This window comes from Hemitrygon akajei, chromosome 14, assembly GCF_048418815.1.
Source record: "Hemitrygon akajei chromosome 14, sHemAka1.3, whole genome shotgun sequence".
Taxonomy (NCBI): Eukaryota; Metazoa; Chordata; class Chondrichthyes; order Myliobatiformes; family Dasyatidae; genus Hemitrygon; species Hemitrygon akajei.
In genome coordinates, this window is record NC_133137.1 from 30,549,382 (window position 1) to 30,563,943 (window position 14,562).

Genomic DNA, 14,562 nt, shown 5'->3' on the forward strand with positions numbered 1-14,562 from the left:
TTCCTAGTATTCATTTGATGCCTCTTGCACATTGATAATGCAATGAAACACTGTAACTGATGTCCATATTTTTTTACTGAAATAATAAATTGCAGCTTGACAATATCCATAAAAACAATTATTTTACAATATAAGAATCTTTGTTGCAATTTAACCACGCATACAGATGATTTGCATATTTGCATGGTAAGTCTGATTTTATACATAAACATGAATCCAAGAAATAATGCAGCACAGAAGAAAACCATCACTAAAGAATTTAAAGTTTAAAACTCTACATTGGAACTATTTTATTTTTACCCCAGCCACCATAGAGTCAGAATAGTACAGCACAGAAATGGGCCCTTTGGCCCATCTAGTCCATACCAAACCCTAGCCTTCCCATTTGTTCCCCAATGGATAGCTCCCATTTGTGTAACTATCTAAATTTCTCTTAAGTGTTGAACCCACACCTACCACTTATGCTGGCACCTCATTCAGTTGCTCTCACCAACCTGAGTAAAGAAGTTCTCCCTCATGTACCCCTTAAATATGTTGCATTTTGCCCTTAACACATGACCTCTAATTGTAGTCCCGCTCTACCTCAGTGGAAAAAGCCTGCTTGTATTTACCCTATCTATACCCCACATAATTTTGTATACTTCTGTCAAATCGCCCTTCAATCTTCTATGTTGTAGGGAATAAAGTTGTAACCTACTCAACTTTTCTATATAACTCAGCTCCTCAAGGTCCAGCAGCATCCTTGTAAATTTCCTCTGCACTCTTTCAGTCTTATTTACATCTTTCCTGAAGGTATGGGATTAAAACTGCGCACAATACTCCAAATTAGGCCATACTAATGTCTTATACCATTTTAACATAACATCCTAGCTACTGTACTCAGTCCATTGATTTATGAAGACCTATGTGCCAAAAGCTTTTTTTATGACCCTATTTACCTGTAACACCATTTTCAAGGAATTATGCATTAGTATTCCACAATCCCTCTGTCTCACTACACTCACCATGCAAGACCTACCCTGGTTGGTCCTCCCAAAGTGCAACACCTCAGTCATCTGAATTAAATTCCATCTGCAATTTCTCCAGCTACTCCAGATTCTGCTGCAAGCTCTGATAGTCTTCCTTGCTGCCCACTACACCCCCAAAGTTGGTGTCATCGCAAATTTGGTGATCTAGTTTACCACATTATTTTCCAGATTGTTGATGTAGATGACGAATAACAACAGACCCAGCACTAATCCCTGTGACACACAACTAGCCACAGGCCTCCACGAAGCCAATGTCTAATTCAATTTTACTACCCTTCTTTAATGCCAAGTGACTGAACCTTCTTGACCAACCTCCCAAGTGGGACCTTGTCAAATGTCCTGGTAGACAATATCAACTGCCTTGCCTTTAGCAACTTTTCTGGAACTTCCTTTGAAAACCTCTAAGATAGGTTAGACTTGACCTACCACGCACAAAGCATATTGAGTATCCCTCATAGTCTATCAAAATAAGGAGCCTTGCAGACAAAGTTGAGAAGCATATTTGGATCATCAGATCCCTCACTAGGAAATTCCGAAAAACATCAGCGATATTGTGCAACTGAAAAGTTTTCATAATCTCAGTTCAGAATATTTGTTCAAAAACTAGAAAATGACTAGACTCTTAAGAATTGAAAGTTGAATTTGATCCATCAAATCTACAACTGCTTAATGATGGTATTTTTAGTAACAGTCTGGTAATTAAATATCCAATTCCTACATATATTTGGTTTAACATGTGTTAGTATGATACAAATAAGTGTACTAACACTATTTCTGATAGTGAAATACTTGACTGTATCAATATCATAGAGCAAATATATTGGAGGAACTCAACTAATGCATGAGTGAAGAGAAATGGATAGCAGAGACCCTTTATCTAGACTGGAATGGAGAAGAAAAGACCTGATAAAAGCATGATGTCATGGTTGGGAGTTGGAATTTAAAACTTCCAAGGGCAGTGAACAAGATTGGGGTTAGGCAGGAAGTTGTGGCATGGTGTGATTACCCCCAGGGGAAAGGTATTTGAACTAGGTGCTGGTGGAGCAGTGGAAACTGTCAGCATGACATTGGGGCCCAGCCTGAAGCTAGGCAAGCTTATGGTCTTTATGGATGTCAGGAACGAGAAGAAATGCTGGTTGAAAGCATGAATCAGCACAGGACAAACTACAGGTCCACAATAAGTTTGGGAGAGTGAAGCCCTGATTAGTGAAAAAGAAGAAAGTTCCAACACGTGGCAGAGAGGGTAGAATGCATGACGGAGGAAAAAAGTCATTGGGAGAAGCACTGAATGTCTGGAAACCCAGCTGGACAGCCTGCAGGACATGATGGTGGTAAAGACAAGTCGATGGATGCAGTAATGAGTCCGGGTGAACTTGATGAGCAGTGAGACAGTATCCCAAAGGGAGGGGGCAATTTTTTTTTAAATGGACAAACATAAAATAGACTGCAGTAGAGTAATACAATTAAACTACAAGAAATAATCTGCTGTAAGAATTCAGAGGGCCTGGCAGTATGTGTTGAAGGAAATGGACAGTCAATGTTTTGGATGACCCTTCACCTAGACTGCAACTTAGCTGTTCAAAGTTATATAACATGGAAACAAGCCCTGCAGCCTGGCTCATCTTTACTAACCAAGATGTCTATCTAAACCAATCCTATTTGCCTACATTTGACCCATACCTTTCTTATAAATGTACCTATTCACGTATAGAAAACATAGAAATACAGGCCCTTCAGCCCATAACACTGTGCCAAACATGTCCCTATCTTAGAAATTACCTAGGGTTACCCATAGCCCTCTTTTTCTGAGCTCCATGTACCTGTCCAGGAGTCTCTTAAAAGACCCTATCGTATCCGCCTCCACCACCGTCGCTGGCAGCCCATATGTTTCCATGTTGTAATTCTGTCTGCCTCTAGCACCATCTTTGGCAGCTCAGTCTCCTACTCACTACTATCTGTGTGAAAGAACTTGCCCCTAAAAACTCCCTGAAATCTTTCTCAGCTTAAACTAATTTCACTCTAGTTTCAGACACCCTTATTCTTAAAAAGTCTGATTACCTATACACCCCTCAATTTTATAAACTTCTACAAGGTCAGCCCTCAAACCTACTCTACTCCAGGGAAAATAGTTCTAGCATACTTAAGCTTTCCTTTTAACTAAAACCCTATGATTTAACCAACATTCCCATGAAGCTGTTCTGCCTGCTCTCTCTTAGTTAATTACATCCTTTCTATTGTGTGAAGACCAGATCTGTAGACGATACTCCAAGTGGCAGCCTAACCAATGATTTGTATCATTGTAACACAGGATACTAACTCCTATATGAAAGCTTCAGTCGATAAAGGAAGCAGACCTTATGTGTTATTCAAGACTCAGTTCCATGCAAGTTGTGACATAGTAGACAGGGTAATTGTACCCCAAAGTCACTCTTCAGTGCCCTGTCATTCACCTATGCATGTTCTGGCCTGGTTTAACTTCCCAAAATGCATCACTTCACATTGTCTAAGTAAAATTTCTTGTCTACCTTCTTGGTTGAATCTAATGTTATAATCTTTCTTGTGATCACAAGACCCTGTTGGACATTGTTAATGTGGAATGCTGCAAGTCTGATTCACTACTTTATTGGCAAATAGTAGGGGCACTGCGTGGCCTCTGTTGTAGTGAGGACTAGACCCCTAAATGCAGTTTCACTCTGATTACAGCTGCCCAGGAGAGGTGGTGACTCCATCAGAGGCTGTGCTACCCTCCCGCCCCACCCCTCAGTGTTTGCTTGGCAGAAGCCAAGCTGTATTATGGTCAGCTGCAGATGCTGCAATATTCATGGACTCAGGGACTTGGACCATATCTTTTTCATGTGTGACTGTATTTTACTGATTATGTGTGCATCCTATCTTATACACACCTGGTGCTGTGTGTGACTGTTGGTGCTATGCTTTGCACCTTGGTCCTAGAGTGACACTGGCTGTATTCATATGCAGCTATGTGACAATTAAACTTGAATTTCAACCTTAGACAACCTTCTTCACCATCCATTAAACCAGATATTTGTGTCATCTAAAATCTTACCCATGCTAATGAGATTTACTTCCAAATCATTAATGTATATAACTAACTCAATACTACAGCATGAGTATTATTTACTGTTGTTTTCTTCCCCCCCCCCCAAAGTTTTGCTATTTCACAGCTATACAACACAGTTTTATACATTAACCAATGGTGTGAGGAAGATGGGGCCAACAGCATGGTTCAATCAAATGTTTGCAATTCATAACTGAATTCAATGTTCAGAAATAGCTGAAGTTCAATCTGATTGTAACAATTATTTAAAGAGTGTTCTTTAAAGAGAAAATGTTTTAAATTGTGGCAGTTATATGATCCAATCTCCACTCTGTGAAAGTCCTTCAATGGGGACCTATTTTTTACGATTACTCCCTCACATTTTGTAATACAAAATAGCACTTGTATTCACATGGATAATGAAAGTTTCAATCCATCTTTGTATTGATAACCAAGAAACAGTTAGGCAGAAACCCCCGCTGCCACACAGCCAGTCTCTACTTTGCTTTTCGTCAGTGTTTTCTCAATTAGATTCTCTGCATCAGTTGCAATTTCACCCAGGGCTGCACTTCCATTGACCAGTATCTGATCATCTACACCAATATCAGAAAGAGTCTTGGTCAATCTCCGAGATACTTGGATTTCTTCCAAAATTAGGTTCCGCATTCGCTCAGTTGCTTTTTCCATGGCAGATTTTCTAAGAAAAACAAGTCAGCCAGTTGAAGTAAATGCATAACGATCAATACATCAATTGCTATTAAATGATAAACATAGTGAAGCAGCTGAGTCAACATCTGGAGAAGTTCACCAATTTGGAATACACAGCACAAACTTCCAGGCAAGCTAAGAATAGCACAAGGTGAACAGGGTGGTTAAATCCAAAATGGTAACATAAAATTTAACATTTAAAATATTGGATCACAGAGAAAAAGCAAACCTTCAGCACCTTTTGAGTACATAAAGGTCAAAGATGCAGATACTGTTATAACTACAGACACTTCCATAGCTAGGCTGCTTTTGCACAATGCCATCTAATGCACAGATATTAACAAATACTCCAACTTGCCCCCTTTCCACCCTCCCCCATCTTTTTATTCTGGCATCTTCCCCCTTCCTTCTCAAGTTCAAGATTAAAGTACATTTATGAGCAAAGAATATAAACTCTACAACCTTGAGATTAGCTTTCTCACAGGTAGCTACAAAGCTAGAAACCTGAAATAATCCAATTAAAGAAATAAACAAACATAAAAGACCAACTCTCGATGCACAAGAGAGAAAAAAATACAAATCATGCAAACAATTAAAGCGAATAGCATTCTGAACCAAAATTGAGTTTTCAGATCTGAACCCCAGGGTAGTCTGGAATCTCAGTCCTGAAGAAGGGTCTTGGTCCAGAAAGTCAACTGTATATTCCATTGATGCTGTATGACCTGTGAGTTCCTCCAGCATTTTGGGTGTGTTTCTTTGGATTTCCTGCATCTGCAGACTGACTTGTGTTTTTAATTCAGACATTAACGGATCTGGTTTTTTTTATTTTTACTGATCACACCCACACCAAAAAAAAGGAAGCAGACAAACTTGCATTTTAATTGCTCTTTTCACGATGTTTTTACAATGTGGTCTTGTATACAGCTACAATCAGTTTTGAAGAGTAGACTCTTGTTGTTTGGTAATAAATTATGACAACCGATTCAGAAGCAGTAGTTTGCAAATTAATTACCACTACAACAAATAGAGCCCTTGTACATTTTCTAGTTCTCTCTTAAATACAAAGCAATCCTTTGCTGAGTATAGCACTAAAAACTTAGGTCACATACCAGAGGCAACCAGTGTGACCTCTTCATGTCAGTGGCAGATAATTCCCAGAAGCTGATTATTTGACCTCTGTGAGAACAATCTATCTCAACGCCCATTCTTTTCCTATGCCATACTGATCATTTCCCTCCAAAATTTTATCTGGCTCCCTTTCAAATGCTACAATTCAATTTGTCTCTGGTACTTGTAAAAGAAATTTCTCTTCATGCCACTTGTGTTTTTTTTCCTGACAGTCCCCTTCATACCAAGTCCCCCATTCTTGATGCCTTAGCCAGTGGGGACATTTTCTATCCATTCTCTATGCTGTCTCTTTGTAATCTCTACTGTTCCACAAAGTAACGCTGTCTCTCTCGGCCTGGAACAAAAAATCTCTCCGACACCTTCTCCAAAGCTTTCATATCTTTGCTAATGTGGATCCCAAAAATGAATATTCAGGACATGGCCAAACAAGTGCTTCATGGTTCCTCACATCTTCCTTGCACTTGTATGTTTTAAAGCAAAGGATCCCTTTGATTTGTAAGCAAATTTCTTAACCGATGTGCTGCTTTCAACATACTGTACACAGCTACTCCCAGAGCTCTTTGTTCTTGTACTCTTCATAAAAATGCGTATTGTTACTTCTTCCTACCAAAATGTAAACTTACAATTCCTCACCATTAAATTTCATCTGCCATCTACCTGCCAATTCCATTCTATAATTGAATCTCTCAAAGTCTTTTTGCTGTCCTGAAAACTTAAAGGACCTTCAAGTTATGCAGTGTTAGAAATTCATATATATCTCTTCAATATCAACACTTCCCTCTTCAACTCACAGCGACTTTACTTTTTAAAAACTCTTATATTACATTGAGAGTTTTAACAATCCATGCTGGCTTTAATTAAACCAAACCACACATTTGCTTAATAATGTTAGACAGATTGGTTTGTAGTTACTGAGATTAATCCTGCTGCCCTCTTTATTGAACAAGGGCAAAACATACACAATTTTCCAACTTACAATCTATAATTGTTTGGAAGGTAACAAACACAATCACAGGATCTTCCTCCCTTACTGCACTCAACAACTGAGGATCATCGCATCTGCACTTACGTGGTATCTCCTTTCTCAACATTAGCCCATTCAGAATCTCAATTCCATCTTCCTTTGCTGAGATTCCAAAAGCATCATCTTCCTTGGTGAAGACCGATACACACCATCATTTTAGGCATCTCTGTCTTGTTGAGTAAATTTCCTTTGTAGTGTCTAACTGGCCCCAGGTTTCTTTTGAAATTCTTCTTCTGTTCATATTTAGGTAAAATATTTTTGGATTCCCTCTTACATTTGCTACCTGCTCTTTCTCAAGCTCCATCTTTGCAGTATATCCTTTCTTCCAATTCTCCACTTAATTTTCTTAATCAGCTTGGTTCTCACTTCAATTAACACCCCTACATCTGTCATTGCTGTTTCTCTGTTCTATTGTACCCGTTTTTTGGGTTACCCATGAAGCTATGGCTTTTAATTTTCTAAATAGTTTCTATCAAAGCAATGCTCACAGACTGTGGCAGAAACATGATCAAAAGCACTGATGAAGAATGTCTCCTGAACACAGCTGGAATATACTCGCCTCTGCCCCTTACGTTACTTCTTTCCCAGTCTATATTATTACACCGATATATTAAAATCGGTGGCTATTTTCCAGCTCAACTTGGGTAGACAAGAGGAAGCTCTGGGTTACTTTAAACATGTTGGTAGGATAGTTGATAATGAAAGAACTACTGTTAAGATCAAAAAATAGGTTTACTATCACTGGCACATGCTGTGAAATTTGTTATGATGTGGCAGCAGTAGAGGAAAAAAAAAAGTAGTGAGGTAGTGTTCATGAGTTGAATGCCCATTCAGAAATCTGATGGTAGAAGGGAAGAAGCTTTTTCTGAATTGTTGAGTGTCTTTAGGCTTCTGTACCTCCTTTATGGTAGCATTGAGAAGAGGGCATGTCCTGGGTGACTGAGGTCCTTAATGATGGATACTGCCTTTTTGAGGCATCATTCATCGAAACATAAAAAAAACCTACAGCACAACACAGGCCTTTCAGCCCACAAAGCTGTGCTGAACGTGTCCTTATCTTAGAAATTACCTAGGGTTACCCATAGCCCTCTATTTTTCTGAACTCCATGACCTGTCCAGGAGTCTCTTAAAAGACCCTATCGTATCCGCCTCCACCAGCGTCGCTGGCAGCCCATTCCACGCACTCACCACTCTCTGTGTAAAAAACATACCCCTGACATCTCCCCTGTACCTACTTCCAAGCACCTTACAACTGTGCCCTCTCGTGCTAGCCATTTAAGCCCTGGGAAAAAGCCTCTGACTATTCACATGATCAATGCCTCTCATCATCTTATACATCTCTATCAAGTCACCTCTCATCTTCCATCACTCTAAGGAAAAAAGGCTGAGTACTGAATACTGAAGTACTCATTAAGTACCTCTGCTATCTCCTCCGGTTCCATACACACTTTTCCACTGTCACACTTGATTGGTCCTGTTCACTTAAGTCTTATCCTCTTGCTCTTCACATACTTGTAGAATGACTTGGGGTTTTCCTTAATCCTGTCTAACAAGAACTTCTCATGTCCCCTTCTGGCTCTCCTAATTTCTTTCTTAACCTCCTTCCTATAATCTTCTAGATCTCTATCATTACCTAGTTTTTTTGAACCTTTCATAAGTTCTTCTTTACTTCTTGACTAGATTTACAACAGCCTTTGTACATCACGGTTCCTATACCCTACCATCCTTTCCCTGTCTCATTGGAATTTACCTATGCAGATACTCCATGCAAGTATCCCCTGAACATTTGCCACATTTCTTCCATACATTTTCCTGAGAACATCTGTTCCTAATTTATGCTTCCAAGTTCTTGCCTGATAGCCTCACATTTCCCCTTACTCCAATTAAACGCTTTCCTAACTTGTCTGTTCCTATCTCTCTCCAATGCTATTGTAAAGGAGACAGAATTATGATTACCATCTCCAAAATGCTCTCCCACTGAAAGATCTGACACCTGACCAGGTTCATTTCCCAATACCAAATCAAGTACAGTCTCTCCTCTTGTAGGCTTATCTACATATTGTGTCAAGAAACCTTCCTGAACACACCTAACAAACTCCACCCCATCTAAACCCCTTGCACTAGGGAGATGCCAATCGATATTTGGGGAATTAAAACCCCCCATCATGACAACTCTGTTATTATTACGCCTTTCCAGGATCTGTTTCACTATCTGCTCCTCAATATCCCTGTTACTATTGGGCAGCCGATAAAAAAAAACAGCCAGTAAAGTTATTGACCCCTTCCTGTTCCTAACCTCCACCCACAGAGACTCCATAGACAATTCCTCCATGGCGTCCACTTTTTCTGCAGCTGTGACACTATCTCTAATCAACAGTGCCATGCCCCCACCTCTTTTGCCTCCCTCCCTGTCCTTTCTGAAGCATCTAAAACCTGGCACTTGAAGTAACCATTCCTGTCCCTGAGCCATCCAAGTCTCTGTAATGGCCACCACATCATATCTCCAAGTACTGATCCATGCTCTAAGCTCATCCGCTTTGTTCACAATACTCCTTGCTTTAAAATAGACACATCTTAAGCCATTGGTCTGAGTGCGTCCCTTCTCTATCACCTGCCGATCCTCCCTCATACACTGTCTCTAAGCTTTCTCTATTTGTGAGCCAGCTGCTTCTTCCCCAGTCTCTTCAGTTTGGTTCCCACCCTCAACAATTCTAGTTTAAATCTCCCCAGTAGCCTTAGCAAACCTCCCTGCCAGGATATTGGTTCCCCTGGGATTCATGTGCAGGTCACACCTGCCCCAAAAGAGGTCCCAATGATCCAAAACTCTGAATCCCTGCCCCCGTTCCAATCCCTCAGCCATGCATTTATCCTCCACCTCATTCTATTCCAATACTCACTGTCATGTCGCACAGGCAGTAATCCCAAGATTACTACCTTTGAAGTCCTGCTTCTCAACTCCCTTCCTAACTCCCTGTAGTCTGTTTTCAGGACATCTTCCCTTTTCCTACCCATGTCGTTGGTACCAATAAGTACCACGACCTCTGGCTATTCTCCTTACCACTGCAAGATATCTTGGATGCAATCTGAAACTTCCCAGACCTTGGCACCTGGGAGGCAAACTAACATCTGAGTTTCTTTCCTGCCTCCACAGAATCACCTGTCTGACCCCTTAACTACAGAGTCCCCTATCACTACTGCCTTCCTCTTCCTTTCCCTTCCCTTCTGAGCCACAGGGCCGGACTCTATGCCAGAGGCGTGACCACCGTTGCTTCCCCCAGATAGTCTGTCCCCCCAACAGTACTCAAACAGAAATACTTATTGTCAAGGGGTGCAGCCACAAGGGTACTCTCTAGTACCTGACTCCTCCCCTTCCCCCTCCAGTCTGTGACCCACTTGTCTATCTCAGATTTCAGAAAAATGAGGGATGATCTCACTGAAACTTATTGAATGGTGAAAGGCATTGATAAAAGCGGATGTGGAGAGGATGTTCCCTATGGTGGGAAGACTAAGACCAGAGGACACAGTCTCTGAATAGAGGGGCGTCCTTTTAGAACAGAGATGAGGAGGAATTTCTTTAGCCAGAGAGCTGTGAACCTGTGGAATTCTTGCCACAAGCAGCTGTGGAGGCCAAGTCTTTATTTAAGGTGGAGATTGATAGATTCTTCATTGGTCAGGGCATGAAAAGATACATGGTAGAGCAAACTCAATGGGCCAAATGGCCTAATTCTGTTCCTATACACCTTATAATTGTTGAATGGTGTTTTTTTTGACACTACAAAGAAATATACTCAAGGCAAGAGCCATGGCAAAGATGCTAAAATGAGAATTTATATTGGTCTTCATAGCAAATTCCTAATTCATGTAAATCCTTGCTTCCTTCAGATATCAAATAGAGCACTGTATCTTGTCCCTACTTTGATTAACTTGCTTGGAATAGGCTAAGGGTTCCAACTTGCTTAGAATAAGTCTTGAAGAGGGGTCTTGTTTCGAAACATGTGTCGCTAAGCATCCAGTTTAGCAACTTTCTTAACAGCAAATACCAGATGAATTATCAGGGAGAAAAGTGATTTCACACCTGTCTCAATTTAGACACAATGTTCAAATTTCAAAGGAAAGGCAAAAATTTAATGTATTATTTGTTTGTCCACCAGTGCTGTTGATTAATAATGTTTGAATGCTCTTGTACTGATTATTAGTTCCCAAACTCCATAATGACAGTAATTTAAATTACACCAATCCCCTCAAAGAAAATATGAAATCACAAAGAACAGGCTTACCTGCTTTCCAGGAAAACAATCCCATTGATCATACTTAGTTGTTCCAGTATCGTCTTTTTACTTGGTGGTGTTGGCTTAAAAAAATGGAACATCAAGTATTATCCAGTCAGATTCTTCTCCTACCAAAAAAAGTTTGCACTGAAATAAAAGGCAAGTTTTGTTGATAAGGGATACTCACCTGTACTGGAGGAAGATTAGCATTTGATCCATTCTTGTAAATTTCATTCATAGTTCTCTGTAGGTTCACTGCTTGTTGAGTAAAATGCTTAAGATACTCAGAGCTTCCTTTTGTCTTTGGGTGAGTCTCACCAAGCTATTTTGGAAAATAAAAGTATAAATGAACTATTTTGAATTAGTCCTGTTATATTTTTTAAAAAAGAGTATTCTGCAGTTTTCCATGTGAGTCAAAGGGTGGTGCAGAATGCTTGTGGTCTGTCAAGGGAGGGAACTTTTTGGACCAATTGGCCTTTTCCGTTAGAGGTTGTGTGTTCTAGCGTGTGCCAAAATCTGTTTCAAACTATTCCTGCTGATTAAGATCATGTTTGTAAACCCAAGTCACAAAAATAGATGGATGGGACCAATTTAACATTTTACTTAAGAGATTAGTTGCTTATGTAATTGCTGTGGATACATCTTTGTTTATTGCAGAATGCAATACTTGTTATTACAGAAAATTGGAAATCATTCAACAATGTGTACTGATACCTTATATTCAACAGAGTGTAATATGCCAAGGTAAATTTCAGAAATTCAAATGCTTACTTGTGAGGTGCCAGACTACAATATAGAGAAAATGTGCCTGGAACAACTAACCTGATCACTGTAGATGATACAGGCTTGCTTCTCATGCTGCATAGCTGTTCGAAATTCTGCCTTGCTTGCATAGATTTGGGCCATGAGATGATAACTATATGGTTTTCAAAGAAAAAGTCATTAGAAGAAAAGTACAATTCAAATCAGTCTTACCTCATGGCCTCAGTTTCCAATTTCTGACAAAAATCAGATCTGCAATCTGGATCACCCCTTATACTTTCAGAACTTATACCAGCCAAAAGAAAGAATTATTGTGGCCATTTAATAGCCAGGGCATACTGAAGCATCATAAAATTCTGAAATAGAAAATGCAGTTGTTTTAAAACATATGGCTACATTTTCAAAGTTAGTTAAGAAGCTACCCTCCAACCTGATGGTATGAATATCGATTTCTTCTTCTGGTGAATAAAATTCGCTCCTCCAACCCTCTATTCCCCACTCTAACCTTTTATTTCTTCTCACCTGCCTATTACTTCCCCCTGGGTCCTCTCATCCTCTCTCCTCTCCTATCAGATTCTTTCTTCTCCAGCCCTCGATCTTTCCAGCCCACCTGGCTTCACTCATCACCTTCTGGCCAGCCCCTTCCACCCTCCCCCCCCCGCACCATTTAATTTAGGCATCTTCCCCTGTCCCTTTCAGTCCCGATAAAGGGACTCAGCCCAGAACGTTGACTGTTTATTCTTTATCATAGATGCTGCCTGACCTGCCATTTGTGTGTAGTGCTAAGAAACTAGATTCTGCTTTACATTTAAAAAGTACTTTAAATTAAATTTCAACCAAATGAACAAAGTTCAGATTGGAAGGAAACAAGCAAATTCCTCACTGTGAAACCTTAAAAGTCTGAGCATTGTTTGCAATAACAGCCAGAGCAAATCTGAGTAAAATCACATTCCACGACCTGCCCACGCCAGCAGGGTAATTAATTGCTTTAAACATGGTTTGTATTTTGAGGTTTTCAAACACAAGGATGTTAATGGAGTAGAGTTAACAAGCCTTGTTAATAAAACTCCTGCTTTAGGTTCCAGTTTAGAGTCAGAGTCATACAGCATTGAAGCAGGCCCTTTGGCCCATCTGGTCCATACTAAGCAAGAAATTTCTATGAATTCTGTGTACTGACAATATATAAAATACTGCCTTTGGTCCCATTTCTCAAAGATGGATCCTTAAACTGGGATGGCAGATGAATTAGGGGGAGTTGATGAGAGGGATTGACGGATATACTCTGATGGCTGGCACACGTTTATAGGGCAAAACAGTCTCCACTTGTGTCATAAGGAAATATAGTACTGTGCAGAAGTCTTAGGCACATACATCTAGCGAGGGTGCCTAAGACGTGTGCACAGTACTGTAGTAATTTTATGTATTACACTGTACTGCTGCCACAAAATAAATCATAAGTGAGAGATGATAAACCTGATTCTGATCTGGGTCTCTGTTGTGAGCTGAGAGTGGGAAGGGGGCAGGGAGAGTGAAATTATGGTTGGGGAAAGGGGAAGGAAGAGAGGAGGAATCTGGAAGCACCAGAGAGATTCTGTAATGATCAATAAACCAACTGTCATCTCAGGGCTGGATGCATCTGCAGACACATCACATCCTGCCCCATCACACCTTCTCTGCCACCTGTCCCACATCCTCCCATGGTGTTCCTCCCTCGCCATTCCCAACACCCTCTGCTCCTGCCAGATTTACAAACTTGCTCTCCACTCCACATTGATAAATACAGTACTGTACACTAGTCTTACACACCCTAGCTATATACATGTGCCCAAGACTTATGCACAGTACTGTACATGTTGATTGTCAATTACAATGATTTGAGTGCTGTCTTGTTGTATTCCTTATGACAAGATTCCAACATTTTGACAAGGTACAGTGATGCAGCAGTTATTACTGCTGTCTCCCAGCTCTAGAGTTCCAAGTTCAGTCCTGACTGCAGGTGATACTTCTGTGGAGTTTGCAAGTTCTCTCTAAGCCCACGTGGATTTTCACCACATCTTCCATAGCTTCCCCCCACCCAACATCCTAAAGACAACGTTGGTAGATTAAGTAGCAACTATAAATTATAGGTTATAACACAAAAAGCATATGTGAAAAAAAGTTGCAGAGTTATGGGGAAATGAGAAAGAAAAACAGGGATTGCTTTCCAGGAACCAGCGTAGATTCTAGTGGCAAATACTGTCATTACACGTGTAATAGGATTAGAGGCTAATTGGCCTTTTTTCCACTTTTCTCTTTTCCATCTTGAGTGGTGTTACATTTGCTACTTTCCAATTTGCTCAGAAGGTTCCAGAATCTAGGGAATTTTGGAAGATCATTGCTAATGTACCCATCATCTTTGCTACCAATTTTTCAAAACCCCTGCAGTATAGGCTATCCTCAGTCCCCCAGTCCTTCATGAACTCACAATTTTTAAAAAAAGTACTTAACTTCCTTAATGTGGACTGATTACTTCCCTATGTGGTTGTTATCTCTTATTGGAATGTAGATTCAAGTAGAATTTTTAAATCATTAAATAATTACCATTAT

At 40.2% G+C, this 14,562-nt stretch overlaps 1 protein-coding gene across 1 annotated transcript in view; it reads right to left on the bottom strand.

Annotated features, from left to right (window-relative positions):
* Nucleotides 1-57: 57 nt before the first annotated feature.
* LOC140738444 (clustered mitochondria protein homolog) overlaps nucleotides 58-14,562 on the bottom strand; it is a 93,370-nt gene continuing 78,865 nt past the window's right edge. The window contains exons 23-26 of the mRNA XM_073065731.1: nucleotides 12,037-12,130; nucleotides 11,402-11,536; nucleotides 11,224-11,297; nucleotides 58-4,783 (exon numbers count right to left, since the gene is read on the bottom strand). Coding sequence (XP_072921832.1) covers nucleotides 4,549-4,783; nucleotides 11,224-11,297; nucleotides 11,402-11,536; nucleotides 12,037-12,130 — 538 coding nt within the window. The 3' untranslated portion in view covers nucleotides 58-4,548. The remainder of the gene's footprint in view (nucleotides 4,784-11,223; nucleotides 11,298-11,401; nucleotides 11,537-12,036; nucleotides 12,131-14,562) is intronic.